Raw genomic sequence first — 21,751 nt, 5'->3', positions numbered from 1 at the left:
TCCTCTCGGGGAAACCACGCGGACTCTTCCCGGGGCTCCTCGCCCCGCCCCAGTTCTCCGCCCCCTCCTCTTTGCTGGGGAGCCGGTGCTAGCCCGCGGCGGGGAGGAGGCTCTGGCAGCCTGGGCCAGGAGGTGGCAGGGGGCCGCGGAGCCGCTAGCTACCAACTCGCCCTGCCATGTGACGCCGCCCTCCGCCCAGCGACCCCCCGCGCGCCACGGGCCCGCGCCCGCGCTCTGTCGCGCCGCGCACCATGCTTCTGCCGGGACACGCGCGCCCACCGCCAGCGCCCCAGCCAGCACAGCATCCCGGCCTCCGCAGGCAGGCAGAGCCTCCCGGGCAGCTCCTGCGCCTCTTCTACTGCACCGTCCTGGTTTGCTCCAAAGAGATCGCAGCGCTCACGGACTTCTCCGGTAAGAAGCGACCTCCCTCGCGGGGCGCCCAGGTGAGCCCTCGGTTGGGGGCAGGCGCCCGAGGGGGCAAGGCCGGGTTGGTTTAAAGTTGGAGCGCGCTCAGAGCCAGTTTTCTTGCCTGATAATAGGAGCCCTTAGCATATTCAGCAGCTGCGCATGTGGGGTGGTGGCAGGGGAGCCCCCCGAGAAGGAAAGGTGGGTAGGGTATTTGGAGTTTTTTCCTCAATGAGTTGACCTCCTCGTCAATTTCCCAGGGTCAGGGACCCGACTCCGATGGATGCGGGTCGGCTTAAAATACCTTAAACTGAACCCTGTGCCGCGCTCAGCGCTGTTGGAACACGTGTTGTGGTCCACGTTGTACTTGGTTTGCTCTCCGCATAGTCCGGGTGTGCCCCAGCCAGTCTCTCAGGTGCCCACGTAAGGAATCCAGCCCAGAGGACACTTGATCTGAAGTCTGCGCCTACAGGCACGAGGGAAGCCCAAGGGGATGGGAGGTCTGGCGGAGATGCAGTAAGAAGATGAGTAGAAATTTACAGAACAGAGAGGAGACTGAGGGGTAGGACTTGACCGCCAAAAGGCACCAGCGTCCCCCACCTCCATCCCCCATTGCCCGTCCCCTATCGCCTTAACAAAAAAATAACGACTTCCCCCTCCCAGTAAAGGATGAGGCTTTTCTTTGGGGGGATTGCGACCAAGGTTTCCGCAGCTGATCGCAGATAGTTCTGGCGCTGTAGGTGTGGTGCAGAAAAGTGAGAGAAGTTTCTGGGTTGACGAGGGCTATAGGAGCCGCATTCTTACGTTACGGCCGCGCTTGCTTGGAGTAACAACGTCCTTGCAATTGTATCGGACCTGGGTCTCCGTCTGGCGAGGTTGGAGGCCTTTCACCCTTTCCTCGCCCCTGCCCTGCCCAGGAAGCAGCTCTGAATCCTACTCTTCCCCTTCTCCAGCATCTTCTGCCAAGTCCAGGCTTCCCGCATCCCTGCCTGAGGGTCTTTTGTGGTATAATCATGGTAAACAGGAGTCGTTCCTCAGCCCTATTTGTGCAGTAGACTAGTACATGGCAGGGGACACTGGCCAACCAGAAGCTGAGTTGGGTTTCTAGTTTACTTACAGAGAAAGTCATTGTTAGCTGAGAGCCCTTGGGTCAGAGTTTCTTTGCTTTGAATATTTAATATCAAGGCAGTGTTTCCACCTAGCAAAGGAAGCCAAGATATGTCTATTTGGCAAGGAAACTGTGGTCCTTAAAATCCAGCACTACAGGGTCAGAGCGCTACGGTAAATGTGCTGGGAAACTGCTGAATATCAAGTGCTATTGACTTTTTTTTTTGGTAATAGAACTTTCTTGGCTGCTAGAAAAGTTCTCTCTTTGCTGGTTTAAGCTATGGAAAGCGGTTCTGAATGCAGCCACCATCAAGCTCTGAACATTGTTAAGGAAAGAACTGAAAGCCAACAAGCCCTTCTTTTGTGACATCATCGTAACTGAACAAATATTGCTTTAGGTAAATCGCGGTGTAAACCATTAGATTGTTTTCATAGATTAAAGACACTTAGAGTTTGTTTCTTTAGTGAAGCAGTTGCAATCCTTGAAGCAGTCTGTAGGTTACCACCCAAGTTTGGAATTGTCTATACGGAGCAACTGTTCCAGAGGGTGAACTTGAGCTATCAAACAGGGATGCTCTGCCCTGGGAGATGGATGTTTTCATACATGTTTTTCTGAATGACTAAACAATAAAAGGAATTTTCTCCTGCTTTTGATGGGAACCTACATTCCAGGGTTTAAAACTCCCTGAGTCAGTGTTGGGTCGGCGGTGATATTTCCAGGTGCATCCACAAGGAGTTCCCATGTTTCCTCTGGTCAGTCTTGCTCTTCAGTGATGTGAAGACCAGGGAGAAAGTGCCCGGGAGCCTTTTGGGAAGAAGAAAAGAAAAATAAGCTTCTCTGAAACCACAGACACACTCAGGTTTAGATCTAAATTCTATCTTGTGTGGCATTGGGGAAATATTAGAAAAGACTCAGGAGAAAGATGAAGTCTTCAAAGCTGATTCATTTGATTGGAAACTTAATGAACCTTTAGGGACCCCCTAACCATGTGACATACGGCGTCGAGGAAAACACCTAAGTTCCAAAGATGACAGTCTGAGGGTTCAGTTGAATGTTTTCTTTGAAGCAGTGGATCCTGATCACGTGACTCCAACACACACCCCCGCCCCGCCCCCCGCCCCCCCCCCCCCGCCCACTGTGGCCTCAAAGCCTGATGCCTGCTTTCCTGGGGACAGGAGGTCCTATTCCTGCACTTGGAGGGGTGTGTAGAAACCAGTGCCTGAAAAAAGACAGTGGACCCTCCCTGTCAGAGCCTGACAGCAGTAGCTGAGAGCTGGAGAACAGCATTTGACAATGCAGTTACTTGCTTGTTTTTCTAAACAAGGAAACATGAAAAAGCCAGACAGAGGGAGGGTGGAGGGAACTTGGGACTCCTTCAACCTTCGTGAAGAAGGGGATGGGAGAAGGATGGTGAATCCAGGGGAAAGAAAGTGCCAGAATGAAAGGGGTCCCAGCTATTGTCTGTACCGTATAGGGCCTCCAGGGAGATTAACAGTGCAGGGTTTTGGAAAGTTACTTAAGCCTTTCTCTTCTTTGCAACTCTTCCTTGAGCTTTTTTCTGAGGCTGTCAGCTGGTGTAGTTTTCCTGGGTCATTGATTTTTTTTGCCCCAGGGATTCCAGCATCGGATCTCACCCTTAATAAGCCAGAGGCTGCATCGGGGCCTCCTTCTCCGCCTCCATGCTCGTGACTTGTGCTAATCACCTCCAAGCCTGCTACGAAACAGGCTCCCTAAACACCCCCTTCCCTCTCCTCCCTGAAGACATTGAGATGCTGCCAGCGGCCACTGGAAGGCTATCATCACTGCATTAAAAACACATCCCAGGAAGGCAAGAACAGTTCATGCAAAATTACTGCCTCTGATCCTTAATCCCGAACTCAAATGTGCTTGGCTTTCATCCATTTTCCTCTGGGATGGTCTTCTGTTCTTTTGACTGCATTCCCAAATTGAAGATTTAGCCTGAGAGGTCCAAATTGATCACTGATTTTTTTTAATAGAAATGTAATGTCACCATCATCTTTGTTCAAAGAACAAGGCAGGCTGAGGGCAGAGGGGAGGGAGGGGTGCCATTTTGGTTCCAGCCATAAAACGCTAAGGACCCTCTACATTTGGTCCTGCTTTAAAGCGTGATGTTTCAGCGCATCCCTGAACTTAGTTTGCCATGTCCCCCAGGTCTTGTTCATTTTCTTGGTGGTTTTCCTCTTTGCCAAGAGCAGGCACAGTCTTCTCCTTCTGCTCTTCCCTTTCTCCCTCTTCTGTTTTGTTTTTTTCTTTCTTTTCTCTCTTCTCAAGTTCAAAGTGATGGATGGGCTGATGGGCAGAGAGGGAAGGAAAGGATGGAAAATTCATCAAGTTCCCACTTGGATTCCTAGAAAACTCTTGACTTTTGACAAAGTCGTCATGACCATATGTTTACACGTTTGGTTTTACCCTAGGGCACGTAGCGGTAAATGTGGGAAGCAGAAAGGAACGGAGGTGAGAAACAAGGGGAATGGAGCAGCTTTTAAGGCCTTCCTTGTACCCACATGTCCTCAGACCTCAAAGAAAGGGCGCTGCACGAGAGAAGTGCGTCTCTGGGCTGACGTCCTACCTCCCGCCCCGGGGAATCAGTAGCCCGAGCAAACAAGATGTGGGGCTTGTTATCAGATCATTTGCAGCCCAGCACATAAGCCCCATCCTAGCTCCTTGTTTCATTGGTCAGGAATTTCAGAATGTAGAAAAGTGGTCATTCAGTTGATCTTGGGGGCTCGGAGGTGGGAACTTGGTCGTGATGGAGTTGTCCATTTAGCAGAGGTTGAACCTTCCTGTTCTGTTCAGAGAGGCAATGGGTCTCAACCCTGGCTGCACACTAGAACTGCTTGAGTCTAAACAAAGGTATGGATGCTGTAGCAGCAACTCAAGGCTTCTGATTTAATTGATCTGGGAGATCCAGACATTGGTCTCTTTTTCAAAGCCGCCAGGCAGTTCTACTGCACAGCCAGAGTTGAGACCCACTGCTCTGGTGCCAGAGGGCAAGGCTGCCTCCTGTCTTTGTGTCAGTTCATCCAGGGGGTTACGGGCATGACGGCGTCTCCCTTCACCACCCCCCCCCACATACCCCAGGGCTCACCACCAGGGAGACCAGGATGTACTTTCCCAGCTCTCAGTTTGCCACTGCATCCCAGCACACACGTATGCACACACTTATACATACATGCACGTGTGCCTATGTGCACACACACAGCTCTTCTTTCTAGTATGCCTTGGTCACATCATCCTTTTATTCAGGATTGTCTTCATTTTCAAAACTTTTATGGAGCGGAAAGCCAGCTCGTAACAAAAGCAAAAACAAAGCAAATGTCTGAAGGAGTTGTCCAGCTGTCACACAGGAAGAGGGATGAAGAGTAAGTGTCTCAAAGGGCTAGTCTGTTTCCATGGAAAGTAACAACGTTTGAAAAGTGTTCTCCCAGCTCTTTCTGTAGCCCAGAAGAGGAGTCTGGGTAAGGGAGTGGTCCTGTTATTGATGGCTTTGGTCTCCCAGGCGCTTTATTGGAAAGGGCAGCCTAGTAGCCGTTTCAAGGAAGGAACAGAAAGGAAGGGAATAAAAATTAATTGAGCACAGGGTTATCTGATTTCATCCTCATAGCAACACTGTGAGGTAAGTAGTAGTCTCACTTCACGCAGCCTCAGAGAGGTCAAGTGACTTGCCCAAGACCTGCCAGCTAGGAAGCAGAGTGGAGGCAGACCCTAACTCCAGCCCAGGAGTAGGGCCAGGCTGGGGGGCTTGGCCCGTGTGGGTGCTGAGTGGGGGGCAAAGCCAGAGAAAAAAGTGCCACAATTTGCTTAACCTTCCTATATAGTCCTTGGATTGACCGTGGTGGTCTCAGTTGCCCTCTGAGTAGACTGACCTTTTCCCATTCCTTCCTTCCACATCTTCTCATCACAATTCATCCATAGTGGGTACAGGCACAAGGTGATTAGTGGATACAGGAGAAAAATGTTAGAACTTCCGTTCTTTTCTATCTTTAAAAAAGAAGTTATGTTTTGCTTATAATTAACATAAAGTTGAGGGAGTTCCCTGGCTGTCCAGTGGTTAGGACTTGGTGCTTTCACTGCCGTGGCCCATGTTTAATCCCTGGTCAGGGAACTAAGATCCCATAAGCTATGCCATGTGGCCAAAAGCAAAAACTAAAAACAAAAACAAAAAACCATACAAGTTGACAGTAGAACAGTACATAATCTCTTTTTTAAAAAATTTATTTTATTTTATTGAAGTATAGCTGATTTATAACATAATTTCTAAATGTAATATAGTGGAGATGTGTTCTCAAAATGTTTTTACTGATGGGGTTCATGATTTTAAAAATTTGGAGACCACTGGTCTTCTCAGCCATCCTGTCAGCACCTTTAAAATTCTTGAAAAGGCACCACTTTGGAAATAACATACACTGAAAGAACATCTGCTCCCATGTGTCCCAGCCCTACCCCTACCATGCCCACTACCCCAGTTAACAACTGCTAGTAAAATTTAGAGGCAGGATGTGAATCCTGTAACTGTCTTGTTTCAAAAATCCACACTCTTGTCATTCAAGCTAAGTAATGGAGGTGGAAGCTAGCTAGGGGCAAGGCATTCTGAACTTTTATGATACTTGGCCACTATTTTATTTTATTTTTATTTATTTTTAAAATTTATTTATTTATTTATTTATGGCTGTGTTGGGTCTTCGTTGCTGTGCATGAGCTTTCTTTAGTTGCGATGAGTGGGGGCTACTCTTCGTTGCAGTGCGCGGGCTTCTCATTGTCGTGGCTTCTCTTGCGGAGCATGGGCTCTAGGCACACAGGCTTCAGTAGTTGTGGCACTCGGGCTCAGTAGTTGTGGCTTGCAGGTTCGAGAGCTCAGGCTCAGTAGTTGTGATGCACAGGTTTAGTTGCTCCACAGCATGTGAGATCTTCCCAGGCCAGGGCTCGAACCCATGTCCCTTGCACTGGCAGGCGGATTCTTAACCACTGTGCCACCAGGGAAGCCCTCAGCCACTATTTTAATGAGGCTGATGTGTTTGTATCTTTCTGGAAGGAAATAGCTTCCCTGAATAACATCAGTCCTAGAGTCACCTAGATTTTAGCAATAGAAGGAGACTCTCAGGTGGGAGGGTGGCTGACCAAGTGATTCTAATCTGTTTTCTCTGAGCTTCTCTCTTTCCCTGTGGGGTCTCTAATTCTGCTACCCCTTAGCTGGCCCCTATGTGTGCACCATCTCAGTTTAAACTCTGACCCATCGTAAGGGGTATATTCTTTACTTGGTTCCCTTAGCACAAGTAAGAGAAGGTAGTTAAAAATACTATAGTGTATCAAGAACATAAAGCACTGTGTGCCACACAGTGCTTTAAGGACTTCATGTTTATTAACTCATTTAATCCTCACAACGCTACGAAGGGAATACTGCTATGATAAGTTGAAGAAATAGCATCAAGAGAGGCTAAGTAACTTTTGGGGATTTGAATGCAGGCAGCTTCTCTAATACTAAAACAAATAAATGACCAGTTGTTTAAAACAGTGCCACTTCTGTAATGTTTATCTCTTAATATACCAGATCCAAATCTCTCCCAGGACTTACAGGTATTGTCCATTCCATGTCGTGTCTAGAGATAGCACCATCCAGCCCCAAATAACTGATTACAGGATAGGATCTATAATTCATTTCTGGAAATATGGTGGAACTGGTGTTCTGGAATTATTTCCCCAACAAAACACTTAGGGCTGGTGAATAAAACATAACAAACATCCTTTAAATGCATGAGTGAGTGACTAAATGCAAGGAGTAGCCAGGGAACAAAAATGAAGAGGGATCAGAGAACTGAAGAATTTTGCTGGCACCAACCCTATGGCTACACTGGGGCCTTTGATGAGCTTTATAACCAGGATTTAATAGGTACATGAGGGCAAGAGACAAGGCATTAGACCAATGTCAAGTGAGAAATTGGAATAAAGATCTCCTTATAAGGCCAGGACATGGAAGGGCTAAATACTCATAAAAAGATTCATGAAAAACAAATCAGCCTTCTTGTAAAGAAAGATGACAAGGAAACATCTCAGCTTAAGTTCAGGATTGGAGGAAAAAATAACCTCTGTTGAGACTATGTAACCACAGGTCTGCCTTTTCAAGAGTCTGGGTTTTGAATTCACATTGCCTTTACCAGGAAACCCAAGCTGAGAAACGAAGAAAGTTGTCCCAGGTTAGTAGTGCCCCAGAGTGCCTGGGAAAAACACACAAATACTCCCTGCATAGAAACATCAACACAGGCCCCACAGATTCTGATAGATAAAATTCTGCTGATTATGAACACAGTATCCAAAATTACACTATATGAATAATAGTCAGCAACAAAAACAACAGAGTTTTTAATAAATAAAATAGGGAATATAAAACATAAAAAAATAAAAGAGAGAATCTAAAACATGAAGAAAGAATGAAAGGCTATCAAGAAAGATCAGGCTTTTTTTGTGTGTGTGGTACGCGGGCCTCTCCCTGTTGTGGCCTCTCCTGTTGCGGAGCACAGGCTCCGGACACGCAGGCTCAGCGGCCATGGCTCACGGGCCTAGCCGCTCCGTGGCATGTGGGATCTTCCCGGACCGGGGCACAAACCCGTGTCCCCTGCATCGGCAGGCGGATTCTCAACCACTGCACCACCAGGGAAGCCCCAGGCATATTTTTTTAAGGAATCAAATATATGTACTAACATGAAAAATATATTCATTGAAGTTCCAAGCTTGATGGGTAGATTAGATGCAGCTGAAGAGAGAAATAGTGAACTGGAAAATAAAGCTGGGAAAAGTATCCAGAATGCCACAAAAGAGATAAAGATATGGAAAAAAGTTTATAAGACATGGATAATGGAATGAAGGTTCAACATACAGCTGATCAGTATTCCAGAAAGGGAGAATAGGGAAAATGAGGGAGAGGCAACACTCAAAGTGATAATACCTTAGAGTCAGTTTTCAAGAGTTGATGAATGATTCAGATTCAAGCATCTCAAGCAAGATAAATAAAAATAAATTGATGCCTATCATATTAAAACTACAAAATGCTAAAACAAAGTGACAGTTTTAAAACGATCAGAGAGAAAAAAATTTTCATCTATAAAGGCTTTCCCATAACAGTGAGAGCCAGAAGCCAGTCAAATATTTTCCAGGTTCTGGGGGAAAAAAACTGTCAGTGCAGAGATATATACCCAGCTAAACTATCTTCAAGAGTGAGTGTGAAATAAGGGCATGTTTACCACTAATAAATCCTTACTGAATGAATTACTAAAGAATATACTTCCTGAAGAAGGACACTGAGTCTAGAAGGAAGGTTTGAGATATAAAGAAAAGAAATGATGAGCAAAGAAATGGTATAACTTCTAATGCACTTTACCTATATTTTTTGCTGTCTGCCTGCTTAGAGAGTGTCATTTCCTTGCCTTGAGAGAGATGGTCTCTAAGATACCTTGTCCTTTTGGCAGCTAAAATCAGGAGATAGCTTTTTGACCCAGTTGAACTCTTACACTGACTTATGACTTTCATCCTGAGGGTGCCCAGTGCTCCTTACCAGGTGGGCATCAGTTCCCTTGTGAGGACACAGTGGAAGGTCTGTATGAAAGAACAAGAAATGTTCTCAGGTCTTTCAGGTATCAGATGCTGTGCTAGGTATCATATAGGCCTACTCTAAAGAGTCAGTTCTGTCCTGAGAAAGCTTCTTTCTCAGTGGTTTCATAGTCACACAGATAACAAAGCAGTTTGAGGGATGAAGAACAGATTTGGAAGGTCACATTCTCAAAATGGTATCCAAAGCACAGAGCTTGGAATGGAGGGTTTAGTAGTGTATCCATAGACCTACCAGATGACACTGCCCATGTATAGGTTTTACATTTTCACACCTGCATTTCAGGACACCTGTATCACTTGCTCACTCAGGCTCCTGGAGATGAATTTCTCCTTCATTAACAAGTTAGGGAATGAAGCAATGCTTGGGGTTAGTTTCGACCTGAGAGTCAAGTTTTCTATACACAGAGAAGCAGGCAACATTAAAATTCAAAACTCAGGCCACTGACTCTGAAATGTATGTTTGCAAACCGTCTGATTTCATGTCTGCCTCAGATGTCCCATGAATACAAATCACCTCATTTGGGGTTGGAGGAGCAGGGAGGAAGAAACCTAAGAATGATCTCCAAAACAAATCTTTAATTCGGATGAGGATAATAGAATGTAATCCCATTTCAAGTCTGTCAGCATTCCTTTGATGATTACAAATGAGTCCCTTTTCCCCTGCAATGTGGGGGAATAATCTGGATAAAATAACCCTTTTTGTCTGTGAGGGCCTGAGCGACGCATACTCATGACAGCTTTCAGAGTAGTGTTTCAGAGTCTGAGAAGGGCGCTCTGCTACCAAGTCCTTCCCTTTTTACTCTTGACTTAGAAGATTTTTCCGTCTTTTCATGTTTGGCGGCTTCCGAAGGTCTCAGGCTTAGAAATCATAAATCAATCGTAGTACTGTACTCTGGAAGGAGAGAGACCTGGGTCACGGAGCCCTTTCTCCTCTCTGTTTGTTCAGCGGGAGACAGGTGGAGATGAGAACGCACGATCTTATCTAGAAGGCCAGTTTGTACAGCTTTTGAGGGATACACTTTAAGGGGTGCAATTATAGTCTCCTTTCTATTAAAAAAATGTACACTGACTCAAGTTCAGGCTCACACACCTCTTTTCTGTCCATTTGACGGTGAAATTAAGGGACAGTCGTTTTTAAACACCTTCTTCTATTTTTGTGAGGCCTAAGCACACCTTCCAAAGCTAACAATGCCAAATGCTTTGTGGACAAGTCAGACCGGATATAAAGACTCAGGTGCCATCTGCAGCCTCAGGATGAAAAGGGGCCTCAAAGGCCCTGGTGCTGCAGGACCTGCTGTGTGGAGTCTGTCCTGCAGGCTGTGGAGAATTCTACAGAACGGAGCCTGTGGTCTTCTATGTTTTGCCTCTTTAAACCTCAGTTTAAGTGTGAAGGCCCCTTTCTTCTGATTTACTTTTTTTTTTTTTTTTAAAGCAAAGGGCTCCAAGATTTTTGTCCCCAGGATTATGTGTAAATAGTGTTATGGATCCCTAAAGCCATAAACCAGTGCTTTGAGGAAAAAGGTCTCCTCTTGTCTCAGACTTCTGTGTTTCTTTCTGGCTCTTGAAGGCAGGTTATTTGGGTTGTCAGTCTTCACCAAAAATGCCATGTGGTCCTTATAGTAGATGGCTATCTTCACTCAAGGAAAATTTAGCTTGTCCTGATGTTTAATCTAAACCAGTGATTCTCAATGCTTAGTGAAATAAGACAGAGAAAGACAAATGCTATATGATATTTACTTATACATGGCATCTAAAAAATAATACAAATGAATGTATATACAAAACAGAAACAGACTCACAGACTTAGAAAACAAACCAATGGTTACCAAAGAACAGAGGAAAGCGGGGGAGGGATAAGTTAGGGGCATGGGATTAATAGATGCAAACTACTATCCATAAAATAGATAAGCAACAAACAGTTACTGTATAGCACTGGGAATTATACCCATTATCTCGTAATAAGTTGTAATGGATTATAGTCGGCAAAAATACTGAATCACTGTGCTGCACACCTGAAGCTAACACAATACTGTACATCAGCTATATCTCAATAAAAAAATAAAGAAATAAACCAGTGATTCTCAACCCAGGGAGACTTTGTCCCCCCAGGAATATTTGGCAATGTCTGGAGGCAGTTTGATTCTTCACAACTAGGGGTGCTATTGGCATATAGTGAGTAGAAGCCAGGGATGCTGCTAAACATCCTACAAGGCACAGGATGGCCACTACAGCAGGGAATGATCAGGTCCTCCGTCCTCATGCTGAGGTTGAGGAATGCTGGGCCAGACAAGACAACATGCCATGGCTTTATGTTCTACAAGTTTGGAATCTCAAAAAGATGGGAAAATTTTTTAAAAACCACAGTTGAGTCTGGAAAACCTAGAGGTGGCTCCACGATGCTCTTTTTTAAAATTTTTTTTTTTGTGGTACGCGGGCCTCTCACAGTTGTGGCCTCTCCCATTGCAGAGCACAGGCTCCGCGGACGCGCAGGCTCAGCGGCCATGGCTCACGGGCCCAGCCGCTCCGCGGCATGTGGGATCTTCCCGGACCGGGGCACGAACCCGTGTCCCCTGCATCGGCAGGCAGACTCTCAACCACTGTGCCACCAGGGAAGCCCCACAATGCTCTTTTCAAGGCCAGCTTGCCTTGTGTAGCCGCCCAAAAGTCTTCAGTTCCTCAAAGCCAAGGACATGGCAATCCAGGCACTGCTCTCATCCAGGAGATTTTTCTTCAGGCTCCCCTCAACCCCAGCTTCCTCTATGGAACTTGCCTATGTCTTTGGCCCTTTTGTCCTCCTCATTTCAAGCTCAAATACTAGCCTTCGTTAACGTCAATCTAAAATAGCCCTCTGGATGCAGAGGTGTCTAGACTTGAAGTCGCTTGCTCGCTCACAGTGTGAGGATGTGTTTGCAACACCTCTCAATTATTTCACAACTTCACTGAAACAATCCTAGGCGCGGGGCGGGATGAGGGGGGGCAATTTGATTTGAATTTTTAAAAGGAAGAGAGCAAGTCTTGAAAACCGTGCTCAGATCTGCTTTTCCCTGGCTCATCTCACTACCTCCCTCTGCTTTCCTCCTCCTCTGTTCCTGCTTCCCTTCTCCCTGCACCCTGTCTAACCCACCCCAACCTTTGCATCCACAGACCGACAGCACATACATCCGCTGACATTTCTGTGCAACGTTGTGTCCCCATCTGTGCGGCCTATTATATACTCTCTAAAGAGACCTGTTCAAAGATGGTTCTAAGAGTGTTACTTGCATGGATGAATCATCTATTGCTATTTCAGTGCAACCCTGCCCACCCCTCTGAGCTGAATGTTATCACCTTATCAGGCCACATTTGAAGCTTCTGTGGTCATGGGACTGGGCATCATTGTAGGGCCCACACTGAGTAGAAGGAGAATCAAACAGATTCCTCTGAAATGATAGCTACAACCCCTGCCCAGAGGCCACCAGACCGGCGGAGAGCCAACCACTGTCAGAGCTTGCCTTTCTCTGTCACCCTTCTTTCAAACAGGTTGCAACACTAATTAAAATATTTCTTTCTTTCTGCCAAACACAGAGAAAATATAGTATTGTTTCCAAAAGAGCAGGCAGGGGCACCAGCAGGAATGGGTGTGCAATATTTGTAAAGTTTCGTGACTCAGTAACTCTGAATCTCCAAGCATTTTAAGAGCTTTGTCCAAAAAAAGGTCTATTGTGTGGCTCTTGGCAGTGAAGAAAATAGAAGGCCTGTCAGAACTTTGTTTCAGATTTAATTTTAAAGTGGGTGATGTAAGAATGCCGTCCAACGGCAGGGCTTTGCTGCTTTTTCTCATTTCCGCCCATCTTGGTGTGAGAGAACTTGAGTGTTCAGAATCCGTTTATATTAAGAAATTGAAGCATCTTCCCTTGACACCATGTTAATAAAAAGACACCACATTCCTAAGCAAAGTACCGTATGTCTTTAAAATGAATATGACTTCCTGCAATAAAAGTAAAAACATATTTGACTGTATATATATATTTGATTATTTGACTCTCTGTGTGTGTATATGTATTTATGCACATATACAGAGCATCTTCTTGCCAGATCTTCTCTTTTTTTCAATACACTTTTTGAAAATTATAACTTTTTTCTTTTTTAATTGAGGTGTAGTTGATTTACACTGTTTCAGGTGTACAGCAAAATGATTCAGTTATGTATATATATGTATATATGTGTGTGTATATATATATTCTTTTTCAGATTCTTTTCCATTATAGGTTATTACAAGATATTGAATATAGTTCCCTGTGCTATATAGTAGGTCTTTGTTGTTTATCTACTTTATATATAGTAGTGTGTATCTGTTCATCCCAAATTCCCAATTTATCCGTCCCTTTCCCTTTCCCCTTGGTAACCATAAGTTTGTTTTCTGTGTCTGTGAGTCTCTGTTTTAACAATACACTTTTGAAAATGTAGGCCTGGAGACATTATTGATTTTCCCAAATGCTCCATGAATTTGTATTTACTTCCAGATACAGATGTTATAAAAATAAGCAGGAAAAAACATTTTATGAAGATGCTCTTTCCTAGTTGTTTTCTTCCCAGCATATTAAACAGTGAACAGTGATTTTTTTCATCACATAGACATGTTAATATAGAGTACACATTTAGCCTCTATGTCTCTGTGTTAATAAAGATTATATACTGTGTTTTTAAACAAAGAACCAAGGGATTCTATTCAACCATTGGATTCAGCTGAACCATGAGTAGGTTGTAAGCTTCTAGGCTGGGAAAATTTCTCACAATGTTACCAAGCATCAGTCCATGTTACGGGAGTGACTTTCCCTGCTTCCAACGCCACCGGTCCTCAGCAAAACAGACTCTATTTCCTTCTTCCTGGTTTCTAGAAAACTCCCTTAAAGACCTGGACAGTCACTGAATTTAAGGTTTTTTTTTTTTTTTTTTTTTTTTATAATGGGAAATTTAACGTGTAGACCCCATACGCAACATGGATTGCCCCAGGCTGGGTCCAAGATAAAATCAGACCATGGACAAGAAGATCAGTCCCAGGAAACTGAACACAGATAAACCCACCATGACTCTCCACAGCCCCAGGTTGTTACTGTGAGGAAGGTCTGGCCAAAGGGAATGTCTTAGTTATTTGCTCTTGTGTGTGTAGCTAAATGCGTACACACACACACACACACACAAGTGAGGGGCCTTTCATCCTCAGAATGCAGACAATGACATGTGAACCAAACTCAAACTACAGTCTTCCATGGAACCTTCTGGAACCTTCTGGAATGTGACTTGCCACTGCCTCAGGGTCTTTCATGAGAATCTGCACCATTCATCTTCATTACCCACTTATGTATTCTCTTTCTTTGGCAAGGTAAATTATTAGGTGGAGTATACGCAGTCTGATATACTGAGAGTCTTACATTAAGAATGTCAAATGTTTGTGATTCAGTCTCACAGACTGGGTTAAAATTGCAGGGCTAAGTACTAGTTTTAAATTTACATCATCATCATTATTCCAGCAAGCTGTGAGGTATGGACTTTACCTGACCATATCTGCACTTCCACTGGCTTTGGGGAAGAGTGAATTTGCTGGAATCACCGAAGCCTGAGAACCAGGGGGGAAAGGGTTAAGCATTTCTCACTGCAGGGCATTCGGGGCCCAGGGCTGATGCCATTGCATACTAAATCCTTCCTTGATTGGATTTTAATACAATTATCACCAAGGAATTAAGTCACGAAAGGATAATAGGCAGACTTTAGAAACAGAGCTGTCCAATAGAAATATGATGTAATCCATGTAGGTAATATTAAATATTCCAGTAGCCACATTCGAAAAAGTAAAAGAGGTGAAATGAATTTCCATAGGAAATTCTATTTAACCCAATATACCCAAAGTATCATTTCCACCCTAATAAGTATTTTTTAAATTATTAATGAGATAGTTTATGTTCTTTTGTGCTTATGAAGACTTGGAAATACTGTATGTATTTTACACTTACAGCACGTCTCAATTCAGACTGGCTGCACCTCAAGTCCTCGGTAGCCACGTGGGGCCCGGGGCCGCCATACTGAGCAGCACAGCGGTAGAAGGTTGAGCAGCGCATGGAAGTCTATAGAGGTCTAGAGCTGGGCAGAGTTGAGGTAGGGGGTCAGCGTGGAGCCTCAGGCCTCAGCTCTCGGTGAGGGCATCTTCTCACAGAGCCCCCGTCAGGCTGCCTCGTGAAGGGGCCGGTGCCAGCTGGGCAGGAGCTTGGCCTCCCCAGCTTGCCTCCTTGCTGTGTGGAGGATTGGTGTCCTCACGCTTCCTCCAAGCCCTTTCCCGGAACCCTCCTAGGTTTCTGTCCTTGCACAGGGAGAGGGCTGCTGGGAGCCACCAAACTCTAGCAGAACCTCCCAGCAATACCAGAAGTTGATCAGCCCTACTCGCCTTCATCCCTTTCTGCCACGTGCACATCACAAGGATTTCAGGCTGTCATCCTGTGCAAACCCACCATGGGGCATCGGGGCTCAGGGGTGCAAGAGGTTTTGAACTGTGCATCCAGTGGCGGTCCAGTGGTTAGGACTCAGTGCTCTCATTGCTGGGGACCAGGTTCGATACAAAAAGATGATAATAATAAAAAGGAGAAGACATGAGGGGTTCAGAAAGACCCCAGCCCAGAACTCTCCCCTCCCCTGGTAATACCACGGGCTGAACTGGCTGTTTATTATTCCTCTGGGCTCATGCTAAAATCACCTTGGGGGTGCTTTCAAATATATTGATGTCTGGAGCTCCGCCCCAGGCTCATTGAATTGGAATCTCTGGGCTGGGGCCTGGGCATTGATACTTTTAAATCTCCCGAGGTGGTTCTAACATTCAGTCAAGGTTGGCACTTGCTGGAAAGCATTGCACACTTTTAAATCTGTCCATATATTTATTCAATATTAAATATTTATTATTATTTTTCCAGACACAGAAATTTTGTAATACTAGTCCAAAGGCTTCCTTTATACTCTTCATCCAGATTCCTTAAACGTTTCCATTTTATCACATTCGCCTTATGCTTTTCTAAGTTGCAGGTAAGATGTCCTTTACTCCCAAGTAGTCCCATGTGTTCCTTAAGAACAAGGAAGGACAGTCTCTTACATAACCAAGAACAGTGATCATAATCAGGGAACAAACCTGCCACAATACTGTTTTCTAATCTACAGACCTCATACAGATTTCACCAGTTGTCCCAATAATGTGCTTTAGAGCGAAAGAAAACCTCAGCTCATGCCTTTATTTTCAGTTGTCCTGTCTCTTTAGCCTCCTTGCAACCTAGAATGGCTCCCAGTCTGTATCTTTCATGATGTTGGCATTTTTGAAGATTCTGAGATGGTCATTTTATAGCCTGTCCCTTAGTTTGGATTTGTCTGATGTTTTATTCTTATGCATTTGGGCAGGACGTTACAGCAATGAAGCTGTGTTCTTTTCTGTGCATTGCATGGGGAGGAATGGGATGTCGGTCACCCCGTTACTCTGAAGTGACTTTGATGTTTGGTGAAGGTGTCTTTCGGATAACAGATGCCATCATCAGCCATCCTCACACAAGTTGAGTCACTGTAGGTAGCAGTATATCTAGCAAAGCTGTTAGGGTCTTGAACTGAGGAGAAGCAAGTCTTAAAGCAGAAGAGGGGAAAGAATAAAAAGGTTCTGGAACCTGGAGCTTTGGCAAGGGGAACTGGTCCAGGAAAGGCACTGCCAATGTTGCTCCTGGCGTTGGGATGAAGTGACAGGACAGCATTTGTTCTGGAAGGGGCTTCAGCTTAGGGAGAGGGGCAAGAAGCGAGACTGCTTAGCTGTGGCTTTGGTGAGGACTGAAGTGTTCCACCTAAATCAGAGCAACTCACTCTTCCTAAGCTTTGGTGTGCCTCGCAGCTCCATCTGTCTTTTCCTTTGGGATCGATAGCTTCCAGTTTAGCCCCAGATATAATTCCTGTTAAGATCATGACCAGCTTGACACTTCTGGTAACTCAACCTGTTTATTATCTGTTGCATATCTTCAGATCAGATGTGTTTTTTTGTTTTTTTGGGGTTTTTTGCGTTACGCGGGCCTCTCACTGCTGTGGCCTCTCCCGTTGTGGAGCACAGGCTCCCGGCGCGCAGACTCAGCGGCCATGGCTCACGGGCCCAGCCGCTCCGCGGCATGTGCGATCTTCCCAGACCGGGGCACGAACCCGTGTCCCCTGCATCGGCAGGCGGACTCTCAACCACTGCGCCACCAGGGAAGCCCCCCAGATGTGGTTTTTACCATTTCAAAGAGCACTAGAACTTCAACTGATGGAATGCATCCATTTTGCTTCTGGCTCAGAAGACCTTATTCCACAGATGAAGCCTATTACTTGTTTTAATAAATTATCAAACCTTGGTTTTCCTTGTGTGTGCATGTAGGGGACAGTGTATTGACTGAGGTGGAGCCGGAGAGGGTGTTTATTTCTGTCCATCTGGTATACCAGGCCTCCCGAGGGCCCCTGAGTAGCAGGCAAGTTTCCCTCCTGCACTGCTGTCGGTATTTCTGCTCATGGTTGTCTTTGGCTCATTATCAGAATGTGTCATTCCCTTTTCTTTGTTCCCTCTCCTTACTTCATGTATTTACCTTCACCTGGGCTGTTGGAGAAACGTCACATTGTCATGGAGATAGTGGCCACAACAAATGTAAGTTCCCCAAACTCATGCTGTCCCTTGGTCACTTCCTCATACCGCTGAACCAAACAACAACTAATGGAGATAATAATAATAAAGATGAATGTTTATGCACAGCTGACTCTGGATGTTCCCCCCCCAAAAAGATATTGGAGTCTTAACCTGGTACCTGTGATCTTATTTGGAGATAGAGTCTATATAGAAATAATCAAGTTAAGATGAGGTTATTACAGTGGCCCCTAATCCAATATGACTGGTGTCCTTAAAAAAGGGGAAATTTGGACTCAGAGAGACCCACAGGGAGAAGGCCGTGTGAAGAGCACAGTTATGCTGCCACAGGTCAAGGAACTACCATAGCTAGGGGAGAGGCCTGGAACACAGCCTTCCCTAGAGCCTTCGGAGAGCGCGTGGTCCTGTCAACACCTTGATTTTGGATCTCCGGCCTCCAGAACTGTGAGGCAATACATTTCTGTTCTTCTAAGCCACCGGATTTGTGGTACCTTGTTACAGAAGCTACAGGAAATTAGTACAGCAGAGTTCTGAGCACTATGCATATAATAGCTCAGTTAATCTTGACAAGGTCCCCTGAGATAAGAGTTATTATCGTTACCTTCACTTTATAGATGCCTGTCTGAGGCTCAGAGAGGTGGGGCAGTTTGCTCAAGGTCCCTTGAGCTGATCAAACCCCGCTTTACTCAACCCTGTAATATCCACCTCTGGCTGTCATCTTACTTCTCACCTGAGCAGTTCGTCCTTTATTCGGCGTCCTGGACTCAGGCAGGGGTAATGAGGGGCCCTTGAACCTGGAGTAGAGACCCAGGCCCAGAGTCAGAGCAGGGACTCACCCTGGTCCCCATCACCAGTGGGGCGTGAGATCTTTTGTGCCGCCGAAAGTGGAACACTTCCCTGACATCACAGCGGGCTGTCGTGAGGATCATCATGAGCTAGGAGATGACAAGGCTTTTATTAAAGGTTGAACATTTTATAAAAAGGAAGAATGAATACTTATATATCTGTTTTGAAGCAAAGGCCAAGTTCTGCCACATGGAGGCTTGTTCTGAAGGCAGTCCCAGTTCTGCATGTTTGAATTACCTATAAAGGCTAGCGCTTTTGTGGCTGTGTAAATCCCACTCTATCCTTAATATAGAAATACACCATGTTCTCATTATTCGAGGTGGTATGTTCTATAGAGTCCTGCTGTATAGCACTGAATTAGCAAATATTGAGACATTGTTCCTATGAGAATGCACAACCTAATTTTATACAAGTTTCTGCTTAATGACACCTTATTTTATAAAAATTTTTATTGGAGTATAGTTGACTTACAGTGTTGCGTTAGTTTCAGGTGTATAGCAAAGTGAATCAGTTATACATATACATATATCCACTCTTTTAAGCTTCTTTTCCCATGTAGGCCATTACAGAGTATGGAGAAGAGTTCCCTGTGCTATACAGTAGGTCCTTATTAGTTATCTATTTTATATATGTTAGTGTGTATATGTCGATCCCAATCTCCCAATTTATTCCTCCCCTCCCTTATCCCATGGTAACCATAAGTTTGTTTTCTACATCTGTGACTCTGTTTTGTAGATAAGTTCATTGGTACCCTTTTTTTAGACTACACATATAAGCAGTATCATATGATATTTGTCTTTCTCTGACTTCATTCTGTATGACACTTTCTAGGTCTATCCATGTTACTGCATATGGCATTATTTTGTTCTGTTTTCATGGCTGAGTAATATTCCATTGTATGTATGTACCACATCTTCTTTATCCATTCCTCTATTGATGGGCATTTAGGTTGCTTCCATGAAAGACACCTTATTTAATACCCATTGTTGATTCTTTAATGTTGAACTCACGGCCAACAGCACTGTGATTCGTGCCTGGACACAGCCCCTCTAACAGGTGTATTTTCTCCATAAGGCCCGTCCCAGCTTCTTGTGCTTGAGAACACGAGACAGTGTTACACCACCGTGCTTGGGGCTATTCGACACAACAAAGTCACCAGCACGAAGCACAGAAATGTGAAAAACCCGGCACCAGGTAGACTATGAAAAGGACCCATGTTTATCGTAGGAGAGGTGAAACCAGAAGGCAGAGCGTCACCTGGTTCCACTTCGGCTGGGACCACGCACAGTGGGTGACTCAAATTTTCCCAAGAATGGCTAGGAAAGCCCTGGGAGGATTGATTTTGGGGGTTTCAAATAAATATTAGTAGGCGAGTTTGCAAAAAAACATTGCGAATTATCATGAGGGTCAGCTCTATATACCAATGAACCAGGATTGGATTTTCCTCTACTTAGCCATCCAGAAGATGGCCAGAAGCCAATTGGTAGAATAAGACTCCAGCATGGTGGTGAATAAAGTAGACATAACGGGATGTAATCGCTCAATTGTCACCCAAACAGTTGTGTATAAAAGAAGGCAACAGACCCAGAATAGCAAGTGTAAGCTGAGGGCCGTCAGAAGTAACAGGTGTCAGCCAGGGAAGGATACAGAAAAGTAAATAAAGAGCTCATACGGGAATGAAGAAAGTGTGGGTCCCTGGGGCCACTGAGTGAAGCTGAGTCCACTGGAGAAGGTTTACACCGGGGGCCAGCGTGCCAGGGACTCAATTAAGGATGAATATAATGATTAAGTCCAGGCCGGCCTGATTACCATGCGGGCGCCCGTATTTCTTTACATTTGCCAGCCTCCCCTGTTTCTGCAAAATACAAAAGAAGAAATGCTGCTACTTCCCCTAATTCTAAGGTGAAACCAAAGAAGCGGGCAGCGAAATGACCTGCCCAAAATCCTGTTAAACCCACGAGGAGGCTGTAACAGATACAGTAGGTCACCTGGCCTGTTCAGCACAGCCTCTTGGATCCGAAGTTTACATCTGTTGCAAGTTTCAGAAACTTGCCTGCTCTGGTTTTAACGGCCTAGGCAACAAAGCATGTTTAGTCAAAAGTACAGCAAATCTGTCCTGCCCCTAAATCCAATCATTTTAACCTTCCAAATAGTTTTCTGAGGTTCACAGTGCTGCTCACTAGTCATCATCTTTAAGGAAAAAGTTTTATTATTATGAGTAGTGAAATCACTATATAATTTTCCAGTTAACTGAATAAAGCTCAGAATGCATGCCCTGAAGTCTTTCTACCTTGAGCGCATCAAGCCACCTTGATCATCCTACACATCCTGAGCGTGGGCTGTCGGGGAAATGAACAGTCTGGAGTTGAAAGGCTGTTTCAGGGGCTCCTTGGAGGGGCAGCACCTCTCTGCCCCCGCATCCATGTGTTGGGCTGTGTCGGGCCCTCTGGTTGGTCGGCTTCCCTGAGTGTTTCTGAGAGCCTTTTGTTGTACGTGGGGATAGAGCCACTAATTTGGCCAATTCCAAGGCAGGAAAGATCAAGTGTAGATTTCACATCTGAGTTTTAAGTGCGGATTAAAAGTTGCATTAAGTTATCAAATGCACCTCCATCCTGCCTTAATCGCCAAGTGGCTCTGTAGTTTGGGGGTAACTCTGCATCCCAAAGAAAAGAAAAAGTATTCCGTGTAAAGGCTTCGGGCAAATGGGGATTGATCCAGTTACTTTTAAACAGCTCTAATCCACATGGTGTTGGCTGAATAACTTTCTGGGGTGGGTACCTGATTACCGAATAAGGTGTTCATTTTTATAGGATGTAAAACCTTTGGTTGAAAAGGCACAAAGGAGCTCCTACCAGATTGTTCAAACATAAAATAGTGAGCGTAATCATACGGTTGTAATTCAAGTCCAACACAGCTCATTCAGAATAATTTGTAATCAGTTGATTCATATCTTTCTCTCTCTCTTTCTCTCTGCATATGTTTATATACATAGGCTCATATACATAACACATGTATATATGTACATATGTATACATTATAGTATTGTGTTGTAAATGGTGGAGAAGGTCCTCCTCTTGGGCCCTTTAAGGATCACACCAACACAGCAT

General features: G+C 45.0%; 1 protein-coding gene across 2 annotated transcripts in view; it reads left to right on the top strand.

Moving 5' to 3' along the window:
* Positions 1 to 21,751, top strand: part of EVA1C (eva-1 homolog C) — an 85,675-nt gene continuing 63,924 nt past the window's right edge. For both annotated transcript variants that reach the window (XM_060099757.1, XM_060099756.1), the window contains exon 1: positions 1 to 411. In XM_060099757.1, the coding sequence (XP_059955740.1) occupies positions 252 to 411 (160 nt within the window). In that variant the 5' untranslated portion in view covers positions 1 to 251. The remainder of the gene's footprint in view (positions 412 to 21,751) is intronic.

Source organism: Mesoplodon densirostris, chromosome 5 (genome assembly GCF_025265405.1).
Source record: "Mesoplodon densirostris isolate mMesDen1 chromosome 5, mMesDen1 primary haplotype, whole genome shotgun sequence".
Classification (NCBI taxonomy): domain Eukaryota; kingdom Metazoa; phylum Chordata; class Mammalia; order Artiodactyla; family Ziphiidae; genus Mesoplodon; species Mesoplodon densirostris.
Note: the sequence above shows the minus strand (reverse complement) of the source record. Positions and strands in the feature narration are given on the sequence as shown.